The following is a 19,790-nucleotide window of genomic DNA, read 5'->3' as shown; positions in this document are numbered from 1 at the left end:
CGACTTACGACGTGGTTTTGACGTGAACGTAAATGACGTCGAGCCCCATTCACGGACGACTTACGCAAACGACGTAACTTTTTAAAATTTCGGCGCGGGAACGACGGCCATACTTAACATTGGCTGCGCCTCATATAGCAGGGGCAACTTTACGCCGGGAAAAGCCTAACGTAAACGTCGTAACTTTACTGCCTCGGAATTCGCGTATCTAGCTAATTTGCATACTCAACGCGGAAATCGACGGCCGCGTCACCTAGCGGGCAAAAAAAAAAATTGCAGTTTAGATCCGACGGCGTAAGAGACTTACGCCTGTCGGATCTAATGGATATCTATGCGTAACTGATTCTAAGATTCATTAGATACAGCGGGCCAGATTAGGACTTACAACGGCGTACATGGCGCTGCGCCGTCGTCCTTTGAGAATCTGGCCTTATAACTTTTACACAATCGATATACGCTTATTAGGATTTTTTTACCAAAAATATGTAGCAGCATACATATTGCCCTAAAATTGATGAAGAAATTAGATTTTTTTTACATTCTTTTATTGGATGTGTTTTATAGCAGAGAGTTAAAAATATTGGGCCGGATTCAGAGAGAATTTACGCCGACGTATCTATGCGCCTAATTCTTAAAAGAAGATACGCCTGAATTTCGGCCTCATCCAACCGACGTAAGTCTCCTACGCCGTCGTATCTTGGGCGCATATTTACGTTGGCCGCAAGGGGCGCTTCCATTGATTTACGCGTCGAACATGTAAATGACCTAGATACGCCGATTCACGAACGTACTTACGCCCGTCGCTGTAATCTACGCCGTTAACGTAAGGCGTATGTCCGGCGTAAAGTTATCCCACATAAAGCAGGGGTAAGTCATGTTAGGGTATGGATGTTGGAACAGCCGTTGGATTTTACGTCGTTTGCGTAAGTCGTACGTGAATGGGGCTGGGCGTAGGTTACGTTCACGTCGAAGGCATTGAGCCGTCGTATCTTAGGGAGTATATGCGACGTGATTCTGAGCATGCACGCGCATGCGCCGTTCGTACGGCCATTCATTTACATGGGGTCACGATTCATTTTAATACATCACGCCCACTACCTGCCTACTTTGAATTAGGCGGGCTTACACCGGCCCATTGACGTTACGCCGGCGCAAATATGGGAGCGAGTGCTTTGTGAATACTCAGCTTGCCTCTCAATGTTACGTCGGCGTAGCGCATATGAGATTGTTTTTTGTTCAAAATTGTCAGCTTTTTTTTTTGGTTAAAGCGCAATTTTTTTTAAAAACCACAGAGGTGATCAAACACCACCAAAGGAAAGCTCTATTTGTGTGTGGGGGGGAGGGGGAGCATCAATATTATTTGGGTACAGAGTTGCACAACCGTGCAATTGTCAGTTAACACCTTCCTTACCGAACCATTATAAAATGACGCTGGCAAGAACCCTCCCTCGATCCGGGTGGACGTCATATGACATCCTTTTTTCCCGGTAATCTAGGGCGCGCGCGCGGCACCGCTCGTGGCACTGGCGCGTGCCCGCGATGACCGCCGGGCACCCGCAATTGCCGGTGATCACGGCAGGAGTGTGGATCTGTGTGTGTAAGGAGACCGATGCTGTGTTTCCAGTACAGAGGAACACACATCGGTCTCCTCCCCTTCTGAGTTCCCTCCCCCCTACAGTTAGAACACACTTTAGGGAACATTTTAACCCCTTCAGCGCCCCCTAGTGGTTAACCCCTTCCCTGCCAGTCACATTTACACAGTAACAGCGTCTACAGTTTTGTAGACGCTATAACTTTTGCGCAAACCAATCAATAAACGCTTATTGCGATATTTTTTTACCAAAAATATGTAGAACAATACGTATCGCTCTAAACTGAGGAATTTTTTTTTTTTTAAATTGGGATATTTATTAAAGGGGTGTTCCAGGCATTTTTTGTGTTTATTAAAAGTCAGCAGCTACAAAAAGTGTAGCTGCTGGCTTTTAATAAACACACCTGCTCCACGTTCCAGCGACGCGCCGGCCGGGGCTCCGCTCCTCTCCCCCCTCCCCTCTTCATCCTAAGTGTGGGCACCCGGCCGTTACAGCTTTCGACTTCACGGCCGGGCACCCACTGCGCATGCGCGAGCGGCGCTGCACTCTCTCATTGGACAAGCGATCGCATGGGACCTGTCATGTGTCCCAGGCGATTGCCTACAGGGAGGGGCCACTGTAGGCGATTAAGCTATTCGCCTTACCAGCCCCTCGGCAGAAGGAGGAAGTGGGACATGAAGTCCCACTCCTCTTGAAGCCCCCACTAACCCCCCCAAAAAAAATACATGCCAAATGTGGCATGTAAGGGGGCGAGGAGTGGGTTAAGCGGAAGTTCCAATTTTGGGTGGAACTCCGCTTTAAATCAAAAACTAAAAAATATTGTGTTTTTTTTTTTTTTTTAATTGTCGCTCTTCTTTTGTTTATAGCACAAAAAATAAAACCTGCAGAGATGATCAAATACCACCAAAAGAAAGCTCTATTTGTGGGGGGGGGGGAAACATAAATAGGTAGATTCAGTAAGAGTTAGGCCAGCTTATCAGTAGATAAGCCGGCCTAACTCAGAATCTACGCCGACTTATGCTTAAGCGTATGCTCAAACAGAGATACGCTTAAACATATCTAAGATACGACGGCTTGCGCCGTCCTATCTTAGGTTGCAATATTTCGGATGGCCGCTAGTTGGCGCTTCCATTGCGGTCGGCGTAGAATATGTAAATTAGTAGTAGTAGAACGCCGATTCACGAACGTACGCCCGGCCGCCGCAGTACATTTACGCCGTTTCCGTAAGGCATTATCAGGCCTAAAGTTATTCCATCTATTAGATGGAATAGTAATGTTAAAGTATGGCCGCCGTTCCCGCTTCGAGATTCGAAATTTTTACGTTGTTTGCGTAAGTCGTCCGCGAATAGCGATTTACGTCGTTTACGTCCACGTCAAAATCAATAGGCCCGTGCGGCGTACTTAGCCGCAATGCACACTGGGAGATGTTGGCGCCCGGCGCATGCGCAGTAAGTAAAAAACGTAAAAAATGTAAGGTCAAGCCTTATTAACATAAAACATGCCCCCCTTACACACATTTGAATTTGGCGCCCTTACGCCCGCCCGCTTTAGGCTACGCCGTCGTAACTTAGCAGGCAAGTACATTGTGAATCATGTACTTGCCTAGCTAACTTACGGCGGCGTAGCCTAAACACGCTAAGCTACGCCGCCGCAAGTTTAGGCACATCTACTTGAATCTACCTAAAATATTTAATTTGGGTACAGTGTTGCACGACTGCGCAATTGTCATTCAAAGTGCGACAGCGCTGAAAACTAAAAATTGGTCGGGGCAGGAAGGGGGTGAATGTGCCCGGTATGGAAGGGGTTAAAGTAACGCAGAGCCATATCGCAAAAAAAATGTCCTGGTCATGAAGGGGGGGGGGGGTAAAAACTTCCGGGGCTGAAGTGGTTAAAATCCTTGCAATGCACATAGATCACCCAGAGGGGGGTGCGCTTTAATAAGAGCAATTTCCACTATTTATCAGCCTTTTCTACCAACCCGAGGTCTTGCAGCACACTTGGCAAATGCTAATAATAATTATTCTTATTATTTTGCAATTATACTGAAATGAAAACACGATCCTCTCTATTGTCCCTGGAAGATCCGTTTTCCACCTCCAGATGCCAAGTGCTCAATAAACAACAGGCATTAACCCCCTGGCACCCCTTCCAGGATCACACCTATTGCACATTTTCTTGTCAGCTATTTACAGTTCCTTCTTTAAAAACACCTCCCCAAGGTCTCCTGCATACGTCTTATATAATGAGATCGGATGGCTGTGTATTGCTTCCCCTGCAAGACTGATGGCAAGTTTAGGAGAGGATGCATTGAGGCGGCACTGCGCATGCGTGCACGATCCTCTAATCCTCAGCTCAGAGAGGTAACTAGCGGTCATTCTCTGCTTCTTTGCCCTAAAAAAAAAAAAAAAACAGGTGCAGTGTGCCCAGGGGCTGCAGGAAGTGGGGCAAGGCTGTAAAAGCAGCTGGATGCCCTTCCGACACACATTACATATTCCTAAAACAACATAACTGCATCAATTCAAACAGCAGCCTCACCCCCTAGGCAATGAAATGCCATCTAATAACACATCAAACGTCCTATTTCCGATGAAAATCGCAAGCCAGCAAACAATGACACACAACACAACAATAATGCACTTTAGTCTTTTTAGTGTAGATCTCTAAGAGCAAGCAATCGTCTTATATAAGCCTGGTGACAATAATAATATAATAATAATAATAATAATAATAATAATGATGCGACATTAAAATACATAAAATATCAATAAATAAAAAAAAGAAGAAATTCCTGCAGTTTACTGGATGCAAAAATAATATAATAATAATAATAATAATGCGACATTAAAATACATAAAAGATCAATAACAAAAAAAAAAGAATAAACAACATGCCTGCAGTTTACTGGAAGCAAACACATTTCAGCAAGCTTGCCATATGCCAATCGTAAATTATTCATAATAATAACACGAGATAAAAATGCACAAATGCAGTTTAGTGTATAAAGAGGGGGAAGAAAACTGCAAAGCGTGCAAATGTCAGGCAACTTGCATGCAAGGAGAAGGCAGTACAGACAGTATGTACAAAGCTTGCATTGCAGTCTCTAAAGGGTTAAACATTTGTGTGTCCTTTGAGGATTTATTAAGACAGTCGACGTTGGTCACCTCTTATAATTACAGCCGCGGCAATTCATTAGGAGTGTGATTCACTTCCGAAATATCGCAACATTGTGGATGGAGCGATCTACTAAACTCTAATCCTCCACAGACTTCGCTGATGTCATCTGTTTTGTTTTTGTTGCAGGGAGATGCCTTTGTACATAGCTCTGTCTACAGCCATCTACAGACCCCATAGTTCTTACACAGCCATCTACAGACCCTATACTTTTTATACAGCTGATTATAGACCCTATAGCGCAATATACAGACCCTATGGTACACCTACAGCTATTTATAGACCCCCATAGTTCTTACACAGCTATCTATAGACCCCCATAGTTCTTACACAGCTATCTATAGACCCCCATAGTTCTTACACAGCTATCTATAGACCCCCATAGTTCTTACACAGCTATCTATAGACCCCCATAGTTCTTACACAGCTATCTATAGACCCCCATAGTTCTTACACAGCTATCTATAGACCCCATAGTTCTTACACAGCTATCTATAGACCCTATACTTCTATACCCTATACCCTATAAAGGTCTATAGACCCTATACTTCTTATAAAGGTCTATAGACCCTATAGCTCAACTCTAAACTTCTTATACATCTATCTATAGACCCAGATAGCTCAATCTACAGACCCTATAGTCTACCCTACAGCTATCTATAGACCCCATCGTTTTTGCACAGCTATCTATAGACCCTATTCTTATTATACAGGTATATAGACCCTATAGCTCAACTTACAGACTCTATACGTCTTATAAAACTGCATATAGAACCTATAGCTCATTCTACAGACTATATACTTCTTATACATCTATCTATAGACCCTGTAACTCAACCTACAGACCCTATACTTCTTATACATATATCTATAGACCCTACAGCTAAACCTACAGACCCTATACTTCGTATACATCTATCTATAGACCTTATAGCTCAATCTACAGACCCTATAGTTCACCGACAGCTATCTATAGACCCCATAGTTTTTACACAGCTATCTATAGACCCTATTCTTATTATACAGGTATATAGACCCTATAGCTCAACTTACAGACTCTATACTTCTTATAAAACGATATATAGAACCTATAGCTCATTCTACAGACTTTATACTTCTTATACATCTTATAAAACTATATATAGAACCTATAGCTCATTCTACAGACTATATACTTCTTATACATCTATCTATATACCCTACAGCTAAACCTATAGACCCTATACTTCTTATACAGCTATCTATAGACCCTACAGCTAAACTTACAGACCCTATACTTCTTATACATCTATCTATAGACCCTATAGCTCCATCTAGAGACCCTATACTTCACCTACAGCTATCTATAGACCCCATAGTTCTTACACAGCTATCTACAGATCCTATTAACTATATATAGACCCTACAGCTCAACCTACATAACCTATAGTCCGCACCTACAGCTATCTGTAGACCCTATACTTCTTATACAGCTATATATGGACCCTATAGCTCAACCTACAGACTCTATACTTCCTATACAGCTATCTATAGACCCTATAGCTTAATCTACAGACCCTATAGTCTGCACCTACAATTAACTATAGAGCCCATAGTTCTTACGCAGCTATCTACAGATCCTATACTTCTTATACAACTATATATAGACCCTATAGCTCAACCTACCGACTCTATACTTCCTATGCGACTATCTACAGACCCTATAGCTCAAGCTACAGACCTTATAGTCCACACCTACCACTATATATAGACCATATCTTTCTTACACAGCTATCTATAGACCCTATACTTCTTATTCAGGTCTATAGACACTATAGCTCAACCTACAGACCCTATACTTCTTATACAGCTATCCATAGACCTTATAGCTCAAACTACAGAACCCATAGTCCACCTACAGCTATCTATAGACCCCATAGTTCTTACACAGCTATCTATAGACCCTATAATTCTTATACAACTATATTTAGACCCTATAGCTCAATATACTGGCTCTATACTTCTTATACAGCTATCTATAGATCGTATTCAGGTCTATAGACCCTATAGCTCAAACTACAGACCCTATATTTCCTATATAGCTATCTGTAGACCATATAGCTCAATATACAGATCCTATATTTCTGTTACAGCTAAAGACCCTATGCTTCTTATACAGCTATCTATATGCCCTATAGCTTAATCTATAGACTCTATAGTCCGCCGGCAGCTTTATATAGACCTAATAGTTCTTACACAGCTACTTATAGACTCTATACTTCTTATACAGATCTATAAGCCCTACAGCTCAACCTCTAGACTATATATCTCTTATACAGCTATCTATAGACCTTATAGCTCAATATTTGGTGATCTATAGACCCTGTAGCTATTACACAGCTATCTATAGACCCTTTCATTATTACACAGCTATCTATAGACCCTTTAGTTCTTATACAGCTATCTATAGACCCTTTAGTTATTACACAGCTATCTATAGACCCTTTAGTTCTTATACAGCTATCTATAGACCCTTTAGTTATTACACAGCTATCTATAGACCCTTTAGTTATTACACAGCTATCTATAGACCCTATAGTTATTACACAGCTATCTATAGACCCTTTAGTTATTACATAGCTATCTATAGACCCTTTAGTTCTTATACAGCTATCTATAGACCCTTTAGTTATTACACAGCTATCTATAGACCCTTTAGTTATTACACAGTTATCTATAGACCCTTTAGTTCTTATACAGCTATCTATAGACCCTTTAGTTCTTATACAGCTATCTATAGACACTTTAGTTATTACACAGCTATCTATAGACCCTTTAGTTATTACACAGGTATCTATAGACCCTTTAGTTCTTATACAGCTATCTATAGATCCAATAGCTCAGTCCACAACCTATAATTCCATATACAGCTATCTATATACCCAACAGCTCCTTATAAGGCTGTCTATAGGTCTTATACAGCTATATGTAGACCCTGCGGTTCTTATACAACTATCTATAGACCTTATAGTTCATATACAGCTCTCTAGAGCCCTTTTATCTCAGTATAAAGCTATATACAGACCCTGTAGCTCTATCTACAGCTATCTAAAGACCCTCCACCTACAACTATATATAGTCCCTGTAGCTCCATGTATCTATAGACGATATAGCTCAATCTACCCTAATGCTCCACCTACAGCTTTCTGTAGACTCTATAGCTCCTTATATTCAGTAGCTATCTTTAGAACATATGGCTTATTATACCGACCCTATAGAACCAACCATTCACAGCCATCTATAGACCTTTCCATCTCTTTATACTTCCATTTATAGACCCTGTAGATTCGTTTACAGCTGTCTGTGGACTCTGTAGCTCCAGTGCAAAGCTATATAATAACATAAGGAGACATCCAGTACAGCCAGGAATAGATCTGGCTCCCTGTGAACAAAGATTATCTGGTACAGTGGTACTACATGTCCCAGGAACTCCCCCAGCCCCCCCCCAAAGGGAAAGCAAAACAAGTCTTCTACCCAGCCACACGTCAAGCTCTTCCTATTTCCCTTGTGCTGAATAACAGGGAGTCAATGAGTCTGATCCATGCAAAAGTGGAGGTAACAGTCAGGCAGGTTTCCTAACAAGAAGTCTGAGTGATTGTCTTTGCAAACCACCTCCTTTTTTTTTTTTTTTTTTAGATCCCAGTATGGATATTGTTCACAAATGAACCTTACAAGTCCCTCAATCACTTTATACTGCCTACAGATGACCTCATCTGTGCAGACCAGTAGCCCCCCCCCCCCCCCCCAGGAGGCTCCAGTCCAGGGGAGACCTAAATGGTTGCCATTGGCAGTTTTTTTTTGTATTATTATTATTTTTGAAGCAAGCCTACAATATCTGTCCAAATTCCTGGACCTGCGCACCCAAATCGCTCTTTCTCTGCTTAGCCTTGCACCTCAATCACTGACTTATTAAACAGACTAGAAAGCCTTTATTGAAAGAATCCAGCAGAGAGACCAATGAGGTAGGCAGGCGATATTAGCAATCCTTGTTTATGGGATCCAGGCTGTCATTGTTTCAAGGCTATTTACTAAAGCAGTGCAGTGAGCAAGGGGAGAGGGGGGGGAACCTATATATCATCCCATTCAGGGGAGAGGGAGGTGAGCCTTATCATCCCATTCAGGGGAGAGGGGGGGGACCTATATATCATCCCATTCAGGGGAGAGGGGGGGGGGGGGGTGAGCCTATATATCATCCCATTCAGGGGAGAGCCTATACATCATCCCATTCAGGGGAGAGGGGGGGTGAGCCTATATATCATCCCATTCAGGGGAGAGGGGGGCCTATATATCATCCCATTCAGGGGAGAGGGGGGTGAGCCTATATATCATCCTACTCAGGGGAGGGGGAGGGGACTATATATCATCCCATTCAGGAGAGAGGGGGGGTGAGCCTATATATCATCCCATTCAGGGGAGAGGGGGGCCTATATATCATCCCATTCAGGGGAGAGGGGGGGTGAGCCTATATATCATCCCATTCAGGGGAGAGGGGGGCCTATATATCATCCCATTCAGGGGAGAGGGGGGTGAGCCTATATATCATCCTACTCAGGGGAGGGGGAGGGAACTATATATCATCCCATTCAGGAGAGAGGGGGGGTGAGCCTATATATCATCCCATTCAGGGGAGAGGGGGGGGCTATATATCATCCCATTCAGGGGAGAGGGGGGACCTATATATCATCCCATTCAGGGGGGGGGACCTATATATCATCCCATTCAGGGGAGAGGGGGGGACCTATATATCATCCCATTCAGGGGGGAGGGGGGACCTATATATCATCCCATTCAGGGGAGAGGGGGGGACCTATATTTCATCCCATTCAGGGGAGAGGGGGGGTGAGCCTATATATCATCCCATTCTAGTCCCCTCCATTGATACCTGCAGCTGGGGGCTCTGTATGGATCAGAACTGTATGACCTTGATTCAGCTGCAGCTTATTATGGGATGGGGGGCAATCAGAGCTTCAAGTCATATGAAGAAAAGTAAAGCCCCAGGCAGGGTAGGTAGGTAGGTGGGTGGTCAGCACTTACCAGGTTGGAGGCAGCACTGAAGGCTGCGGTCAGGCAGGCCATCCCCTGCCCGGACAAGGCTGCTGTCTATGGCTGATGGTGCTGAAACGTCCCTCTCTCTGCTCACTGCGATCTGCCTGCTGCACACAGCCCCAGCACTGACAGCTCCCCGACCGCCCCGCCCTCCCAGCACTGCCATTGGCTGGCAGGGTGACGGCTGGGCGGGGTCTGCAGGATGCAGGTAAACGTGCTCTTGTTTTGCTTCTTCCTTCTCCTTGATGTGTCATTATCATTGTGCACCCAGGGAGGGGGAGGAGGAGAGAGGAAGGGGGTGGGGGGGCTCATCTGCCAGGCTACAGGTTCCTTATATGCATGGGCTGCTGGACTTCACTATATAGAATATAATACAGCAGAAAATGCTTCACTGACATAAAAAAAAAAAAAAAAATGAATAAAAAAAACAAATGAATAAAAAAAAAATTAAATAAAATAATAAAAAAAAAACAATTATGGGCTTAGCTATTGAGGAAAAAAAAAAAAAAAAAAGCCCACTTATAGGCAATCCAGAATGTGTGCAGTGGGAAAGCGCAATAATTTATTTACAAAACAGATTTTTTTATTTTTTTTTAAAAGGATAAGTGGAGGCGAGTTGTTTTGTTTGATTTATCTATTGGCTGAGGTCTTTGTGTTCTCAATTCTGTATTTATCAATATGTGGGTTTGCAATAATAATTTTATATTACTCATCCTCTCTGCCTGCAACCGGAGGTCCGGCTTTAAAAAAAAATAAAAATAAAAATAAAAGTCAGCAGCTACAAACACTGTAGCTGCTGACTTTTAATAAGCGCACTTACCTGTCCAGGTTGCCCGCGATGTCGGCCGCCCCCCCCCCGAGGCCGATCCGTCGATCGTGGCTGGTCCCGGTGTAGTGTCACAGTTTGCTGCCTATCCTAGAATGCTGCGGAAGTCACGTGGCGGGCCAACTGCGCATGCGCGATGCGTTCCAAACGCAAGTGCGATGCGTTCCAATGGATTGACGACAGTACACACCAGCGAACCCGGCATTCAGGGCGACGTGGATTTAGAGGAAAGTGGCCAGTCGGCCTCACGTCCTCGCTTCGCTCGGACGGCTCGCTACGCTCGCTCGGCCTCCTGGTTCTTTTTTTAACATCCTCCAATCCACGGGGATGTTAAGGAAAGAGCCTGGATGCCGATCGAGGTTTCACTGGTGTGTACTGTCGTGAATTCATTGGAACGCATCGCATTTGCGTTTGGAACGCATCGCGCATGCGCAGTTGGCCGCCACGTGACTTCCGGAGCATTCTAGGATAGGCAGCAAACTGTGACAATACACCGGTGCCGCCATCCTCACTAAGGGAAACAGGCTTCACTGCCCGTTTCCTACTGCGAATGCGCGAGTGGCGCGGCTCGCGCATGCTCGAGTCGTGCGGCTATTTGTGAATGGGAACACCGTCCTGTGCGTTCCAGAAGGCATCGCGCCTTCATTTTTCCCGGGGAGGCTTCGCGAGGAGGAGAACAGAGAACCTCACCGCGGATGAGGAAGAGGCAGATTAGGACGATCTGCCTAGTAACAGCCATCTCTGGTAAGTATTATTTATTTTTTAGCCTTTTTAGACATTTTTTTTTTTTCTTGGCTGGACCTCCACTTTAAGTTTCCCTATATCTCTGACATTAACCTCACATTAAAGCGGAGGTTCACCCTAAAATAAAAAATGGCATTAACATTCTCCAAAAAATCTAAACTGTTTTGTTACTTGCCAGAAACGCCTGTTGCTAGGCAGTCTTCCTAATCTGCCACTTCCAATACCACAGAGCTCTTCTTTCTCTTACTCCCTCGCGTGTTCTTTTGGGTAATGGGGCGTGCTGCCTTCTGAGACCTGTGTGTGTCCCAGATGACAGCCGGCCGTTCACAAAGCGCCGCGCGACTCACGCATGCGCAGTAGGAAATGGCCAGTGAAGCCGCAAGGCTCCGCTGCCTGTTTCTCTTAGTTAGGATGGCGGCGCCGGCACACGATCCGATAGAAGGATTGGCCTCGGGGGGCCAACATCGCAGTGCTTCCTGAACAGGTAAGTGTGCTTATTAAAAGTAGCTGCTGACTTTAAAAGCATTTGTTAACCACTTCATTACTGGGCACATAAACCCCCTTCGTGTCCAGACCAATTTTCAGCTTTCAGCGCTGACGCATTTTGAATGACAATTGCGCGGTCATACAACACTGCACCCAAATTATATTTTTATCATTTTTTTCCCTCAAATAGAGCTTTCTTTTGGTGGTATTTGATCATCTCTGCGATTTTTATTTTTTGCGCTATAAACAAAAAAAACACAATATTTTTTACTTTTTGTTATAATAATATCCCAATTAAAAAAAAAAAAAAAAAAAAATTCCTCAGTTTAGGCCGATACGTATTCTTCTACATATTTTTGTTAAAAAAATCGCAATAAGCATATTTGATCGGTTTGCGCAAAAGTTATAGCACCTACAAAATAGGGGATAGATTTATGATTTACTTTTTATTTTTTTATTTTTTACTAGTAATGGCGGTGATGTGCGTTTTTTTTTGTCAGGCCTGCGATATTGTGACGGACATATCGGACACTTTTGACACAAATTTGGGACCATTCACATTTATACAGCGATCAGTGCTATAAAAATGCACTGATTACTGTATAAATGTGACTGGCAGGGAAGGGGTTAACCACTAGGGGGTGAGGAAGGGGTTAAATGTATTACCTGGGTGTGTTCTAACTGTGTGGGGGGAGGGGACTGACTGGGGGAGGTGACCGATGCTGTGTCCCTATGTACAAGAGACACAGATCGGTCTCCTCTCTCCCTGGCAGGAAGTGGAGCTCTGTGTTTACACACAGAGCTCCATGTCCCTGCTGTCACCGACAATCGCGTGAACCCGGCGGACATCGTGGCCGCCAGGTACACGCATCGGCTTCCCAGCGATACGCCGGCACAGTGTTTACCCGCTGCGCGCCCCCCAGTGGCGCGTGCGGGTAATGCACAGAAAAAGACTTCCAAAGACGTCCACTCGGCACTTGAGAGCCGCGCTGTAGACGTCTTTTGTCTATAGCGTGGATCTTAAGTGGTTAAAGTGGAGTTCCACCCAAAAATGGAACTTCCACATTTCGGATCCCCCCCCTCCGGTGTCACGTTTGGCACCTTTCAGGGGGTAGGCGGGAGCAGATACCTGTATAATACAGGTATTTGCTCCCACTTCCTGGCATAGGTCGCTGCAGAAACCTACGCCACGTCCAGCGCCTCCTCTGCACACCCCCCGCTGTCTTCTGGGAGACACACAGGTCCCAGAAGACAGCATGGCCCAGTGGGATCGCGCAACGCGACTCGCGCATGTGCAGTAGGGAACCATGAAGGGAAGCTGCAAGGCTTCACTTCCTGATTCCCTTACCGAAGATGGCGGCGCCTCCACCTGAGGGACAGATCGGCTTTGGGTGCAGACATCGCGGGCACCCTGGACAGGTAAGTGTCCATATATTAAAAGTCAGGAGCTGCAGTATTTGTAGCTGCTAACTTTTAATAACAAAATAAAAAAATAAATCAGCAGAACTCCGCTTTAACCACCCCAAAAAAAATGGATTCTGCTCATTAAAAACATTATATGACACAGTGCTTATCCTGTGTCATTTGGTCCCCTGTAACACCTAAAACCTGCCTGATCCTGACAGTTTCTCCCCACCCCTCTGAAAACTGACCACGGTATATTATGGCTGCTGAGACCAGACACTGTGGTCAGTTTACATGCCTCCGTAATCCGCAGCCTGCTATCTGCTCTCCTCTCTGCTCTTGTGTCTTCCTCCCCCTCCCTTCTCTGTCTGTGTGTGAGCCGTTCCTCCCCCTCCTGCTGCTCTCATAACACTAACCTGTATACACCATCAGCACTGCCTACTATTGCAGTGTCTCCCTCTGTGAATGATTTCTAAATATAAATGCTGTAAATACCTCATTTAAGAGCAGAGAATGTGATCACATGACCAGCCAGCTCTCCCCTCCTCTCCTCCTCCCCTCCAGACTGACATCAGCGGGGGAATCTCAGCCCCGCCCACTGCATCTCTCAGAGGAGGAAAGGAGAAAGCTGGCCAGTCATGTGATCGCAATCTCAGCTTTGAAATGAGGTATTTGCAGCATTTATGTTTATAAATCTTTAACAGAGGGGGATATTACAATAGGAGGCAGTGCTGATGGTGTATACAGGTTAGCGTGGCTTAACAACCACTTTAAGCCTCCCTGTAATCCCATCAGTAAACTTTTCTGTAATCCTACCACTTGCGTAAGCCCGCCTAATTCAAAGTAGGCAGGTAGTGGGCGTGTTGTATTATAATGAATCATGACCCCATGTAAATGAATGGCCGTACGAACGGCGCATGCGCGTGCATGCTCAGAATCACGTCGCATATACTCCCTAAGATACGACGGCTCAATGCGTACGACGTGAACGTAACCTACGCCCAGTCCCATTCACGTACGACTTACGTAAACAACGTAAAATACGACACTGTTCCCGCGCCCATACCTTAACATGACTTACCCCTGCTTTATGAGGGGTAAACTTACGCCGGACGTACGCCTTACGCAAACGACGTACATTACTGCGACGGGCGTAAGTGCGTTCGTGAATCAGCGTATCTTGCTCATTTACATATTCGACACGTAAAACAATGGAAGCGCCCCTTGCAGCCAGCGTAAATATGTGCCCAAGATACGACGGCGTAGGAGACTTACGTCGGTCGGATGGAGCCAGAATTCAGGCGTATCTGGTTTCAAGAATACGGCGCATAGATACGACGGCGCATCCGTGGACTTACGCGGCATATCAATAGATACGTCGGCGTAAGTCCTTCGTGAATCCCGGCCTAACCTTGCATCTTAAGCCTCGTACACACAACCAAGTTTCTCGGCAAAAACCAGCAAGAAGCTTGCTGGTTTTTTGTTTTTTTTGTCGAGGAAACCAGTCGTGTGTACACTTTTCGACGAGGAAACCGTTGAGGATCTCGTTGGGCCAAAAAGAGAGCATGTCTTCTTTTTCCTCGACGGGAATGGGAAAATTTGGCGCGCCGAGATCCTCGGCGGCTTTACAAGGAACTCGGCGAGCAAAACGATGTGTTTCGCCCGTCGAGTTCCTCGGACGTGTGTACGAGGCTTAACACTGTGTAACCCATACAAACCCTCACTATAACCCTAACCAGTGGCGGTGCGTCCATAGAGGGCGCAGGTGCGCCACCCCCTCTCTCTCCTGTACCGCCACTGAAATACAATACATAGATTCATGCATTGCATGTATTGTCGCTGCCGCCCACTATTCAGATGGCCAGCCCCCTGGTGGGCGCCGGGCATCTGAATAACGGCAGCTGGTTGGCTTGGGAAGTGCCTATCAAAAATTTTGAGCACCAGCCGCCACTGACCCTAACACTAACTTGCCCTGTATCCCTAATGCCGCGTACACACCATCACTTTATGTGATGAAAAAATGACATTTTCCGTGAAGTAAAAAATGACGTTTTTGAAACTTCAATTTTCAAAGACGAAGTTGCCTACACACCATCGTTTTTCTCACAATGTTCTAGCAAAGCGAGGTTACGTTCACCACTTTTTCCATTGAAGCTCGCTTCATAAGTAGCTTTGGGCATGCGCGGGTGAAAAAAACGTCGTTTTAAACGACATTTTTTGCTACACACGGTCAATTTCTGTGAAGTAAAAAATGACGTTTTTGTCGTTTTTTACAAGACATAAAACAACGTTTTCCCCCCCACATATGGTCATGTAAAGTGACGTTTTTAAAAACGTCATTTTTTTCATCACATAAAGTGATGGTGTGTACGCGGCATCACACTAACCCTCCAAGAAATACATTAACACTACCCTTCTCTTTATACCAAACAAAAACCCTCTGTGAATCCTTCACACTATCCCTCCCTGTAACACTAACACTAACCCTGTGTGAACTCTTCACACTATCCTTCCCTAACCCTACGGCCCCATACACACGATAGAATTTATCCGCGAATACGGTCCAGCGGACCGTATCCGCGGATAAATCCTCTCGTGGATTTCGGCGGATTTTCATGCGATGGTGTGTACACACCACCGCATTGAAATCCGCGCCGAAATCCTCTTGCGATGACGTGTCGCGCCGTCGCCGCGATTATGACGCGGCGACGTGCGCGACGCTGTCATATAAGGAATTCCACGCATGCGTCAAATCATTACGACGCATGTGGGGGATCCCTTCGGACGGATGGATTCGGTGAGTCTGTACAGACCAGCGGATCCATCCGTGGGATCCGATTCCAGCGGATAGATATTCTGTGCATGTCGACAAATATTTATCTGCTGGAATTCGGAAATATCCGCGGATAAATATCCGCCGGAGTGTACACACCATAGAATCTATCCGCTGAAACCCATTCGATGGGATTTATCTGCGGATAGATTCTATGGTGTGTACGGGGCCTACCACCAGACCCCTCTGTTGTTTACCTACACAGGGCTCTCTTCTGTCGCTCGATCAGCCGATCAGCAGATCTTGGCTGGGACTCGCTGATTGGCTTGTGCTGTAGCGAATAAGAGTGCACCAGGCCCGCGGCCAAGCACACGCCCCCTTATCGTAAATGCTAAATCAAGTATACAGTTTCTCACAAAAGTGAGTACACCCCTCACATTTTTGTAAATATTTTCTTCTATCTTTTCATGTGACAACACTGAAGAAATGACACTTTGCTACAATGTTGTGTAGTGAGTGTACAGCTTGTATAACAGTGTACATTTGCTGTCCCCTCAAAATAACTCAACATCGAGGAGCGTGGAGGACACCGTTCGCCGCCTGCTGCCGCCACCCGCTGCCCCACCGAGACAGGTAAGTGCCTATTGATGGGCACAATAGTGGCAATTGATGAGCACACTGGCAGGAATTGAATGGCACAGTAGTGGCAATTGATGAGCACACTGGCAGCAATTGATGGGCACAATAGCGGCAATTGATGTGCACACTGGCAGCAATTGATGGGCACAGTGGCAGGAATTGATGGGCACACTGGCAGCAATTAATGGGCACAGTGGCAGCAGTTGATGGGAACACTGGCAGCAATTGATGGGCACACTGGCAGCAATTAATGGGCACAGTGGCAGCAATTGATGGGCAAATTGGCAGCAATTAATGGGCACAGTGGCAGCAGTTGATGGGAACACTGGCAGCAATTGATGGGTACAATAGCTGTGTTTTATGGCACAGTGGCGGCAATTTATGGGCACACTGGCAGCAATTGATGGGCACAGTAGCGGAAATTGATCGGCACACTGGCAGCAATTGATAGATACAGTAACTGCGTTTGATGCCACAGTGGCGGCAATTTATGTGTACAGTGGCTGCATTTGATGGGCACAGTGGCTGCATTTGATGGCACAGTGGCGGCAATTGATGGCACAGTGGCTGCGTTTGATGGGCACAGTGGCTGTGTTTGATGGGCACAGTGGCTGCATTTGATGGGCACAGTGGCTGCATTTGATGGGCACAGTGGCGCATTTGATGGGTACATTGGCTGCGTTTGATGGGCACAGCGGCTACATTTGATGCAGAGGTGGCTCTCTAATTAGGAAAAGAAGGAAAGAAGGCAGTTGCCTAAGGCCTTGTGCTTTCAGGGGCCTCGCAGCTGCTTAATTTGCCTGATGTATGTGATAGAATGGGAGGGAATGTCCCCGGTCAGTGTCCCCAAGCTGGCAGGGAGATCTTGATGATACTTGAATTATTTTTCCCATTATGAGCGTAAGTGGGGCCTCATGTCTAAGTTTTCTGGGGGGCAGAGGTGGCTCTAGTCTAGGCTTTGTGAGGTCTTAGGCAAAACTTGACATGGGGCCCCACTCACACCCATGATGGGAAAAAATAGGACAAGAGCCTCTCCCCCACAACCCTGGCCGGTGGTTGTGGGGGTCTGTTGTCAGGGGGCTTATCAGAATCTGGAAGCCCCCTTTAACAAGGCAGCCCGATATCCTGCTCTTTAATAACTAAGGGGCGGGGGCCACCCGGTGATGTCATTGACTGAGGGCATGCTGGGTCATTGACGTCACAAGGGGTGGTGTCACCGATATTCACTGGTTGTTAGGGACGCTGGCGGCCCTTGCTCCTGAGTCAGGGCTCATAACGCTGCCTGAGCACAGCAGCGTTAACATCCTCTGTCCCTCAAAACTGGGGTAATGCATTGGGCAAAAGAAGGTGGTCACGAGGCCCCTGTGAGTGTGAGGCCTTAGGCGACCGCCTAATTTGCCTAATTAAAGGGCCGCCTCTGCTGGGTTTTTTTTTCAGTTTGTTTGCGCCCCCTAAAAAAATTGAGCACCAGCCACCACTGCAAGGCACTGTTTGCATTTCCATGTTCTGTGTACTGTGGGAGACCAGATATAGTGAATGCAGAGTCCTGGGTTTAGTAACACTTTAATCTACAGGTGGCGGACCAGAAATGCAAAACAATTCTTCGTCGCGGAAGCGCAACTGTTTATCACGTTGGTAAAGCTGGTCCTTATGGCCATTTTAGTGTTTTCTTCTCTTTGCGACACTGGCGATAACAGCTGTAGATGTCTGGCTTGCTGGGATTTGTGGTCCTTCTCCATGCTCACAATGCTGGCCTCGTGTCAGTCTCACTCAGCCAATTAACATTCACTTACCATGCCTGGCTGAGCGAGTTTTCCAGCAGTGAAGGTCCAGGTGACCACGGGATAAGGCAATAATTAGCGGTTACAACATGGAATAGCAATCTTTGTATACACGGGAGGCTGTAGGGCAATGTCAGGCGTGAGGCTCGGCGCAGAAATCATTACTCAAAGCATTGTTCTGGCAAGGCTTTGAAGAACGTAGAAGTACTTGTAATCAGTAGACAGATTAGTCATTGTTGTTGTACTCAGAGCCACACATCTTGGCTGGAGCGATGTGCACTTTCTTTATACAGGCGGAGGACTTCCAGTCTCCTCGGCACAAAGGCCGCCACAGTTATTCTACATTGCTGAATCCAGAGCTTTGGGGAAGCGGGAGAGGCAGCTGTCTGGGTTAGTAGAGGGTCCATTCGTATATAAGGGTGGGAAAGAAATATTGACACTTTATTGTTACAATCAGGCCTCGTACACACGACCGAGTTTCTCGGCAAAAAACAGAAACTTGCTGGTATTTTTTTTTTGCAGAGGAAACCGGTCGTGTGTACACTTTTCGACGAGGAAACTCGTCGAGCCAAAAAGAGAGCATGTCTTCTTTTTCCTCGACGGGAATGGAGAAATTTGGCTCGCCGAGATCCTCGACAGCCTAACAAGGAACTCGACGAGTTTCTCGGTCGTGTGTACGAGGCTTTAGTTTTTTTTCAGGAGGAACTTGGTGGAACTCAGTTCCGCCACCTCTGGCTCAGACCCTTGGGGGCTGCTCACCACAATCACTTGTAAACAAAGAAAGTCTGGTTTCTGTGTTTACAAGTATCGGCTCTGCACTCTGTGTGTTACCCCCCCCTGAACTCTGCACTCTGTTTTTAATGCAATCCTGGGCTAGATTCAGGTACAGTTACGCCGGCGTATCAGTAGATACGCCGTCGTAACTCTGAATCTACGCCGTCGTTAATTTAAGAGTATTCTGGAAACCAGATACGCTTAAATTAGGCTAAGATACGAGCGGCGTAAGTCTCCTACGCCGTCGTATCTTAGGATGCATATTTACGCATATTTACGCTGGCCGCTAGGTGGCGCTTCCGTTGAGTTCGGCGTAGAATATGCAAATGACTAGATACGCCGATTCAGAAACGTACGTGCGCCCGGCGCATTTTTTTTCCGTCGTTTACGTAAGGCTTTTTCCGGCGTAAAGTTAGTCGAACAAATAGCTGGCCTAGTCAATGTTAAGTATGGCCGTCGTTCCCGCGTCGAAATTTGAACATTTTACGTCGTTTGCATAAGTCGTCCGTGAATGG

At 45.9% G+C, this 19,790-nt stretch overlaps 1 protein-coding gene across 1 annotated transcript in view; it reads right to left on the bottom strand.

The window, feature by feature from the left end:
• ABCG1 (ATP binding cassette subfamily G member 1) overlaps nucleotides 1-9,940 on the bottom strand; it is a 176,358-nt gene extending 166,418 nt beyond the window's left edge. Inside the window, exon 1 of the mRNA XM_040339028.1 lies at nucleotides 9,837-9,940. Within this exon, the coding sequence (XP_040194962.1) occupies nucleotides 9,837-9,878 (42 nt within the window). The 5' untranslated portion in view covers nucleotides 9,879-9,940. The remainder of the gene's footprint in view (nucleotides 1-9,836) is intronic.
• Nucleotides 9,941-19,790: the final 9,850 nt, after the last annotated feature.

The sequence above is a fragment of the Rana temporaria genome, chromosome 2 (genome assembly GCF_905171775.1).
Source record: "Rana temporaria chromosome 2, aRanTem1.1, whole genome shotgun sequence".
Classification (NCBI taxonomy): domain Eukaryota; kingdom Metazoa; phylum Chordata; class Amphibia; order Anura; family Ranidae; genus Rana; species Rana temporaria.
This window is presented reverse-complemented; position numbering and strand designations above follow the sequence as displayed.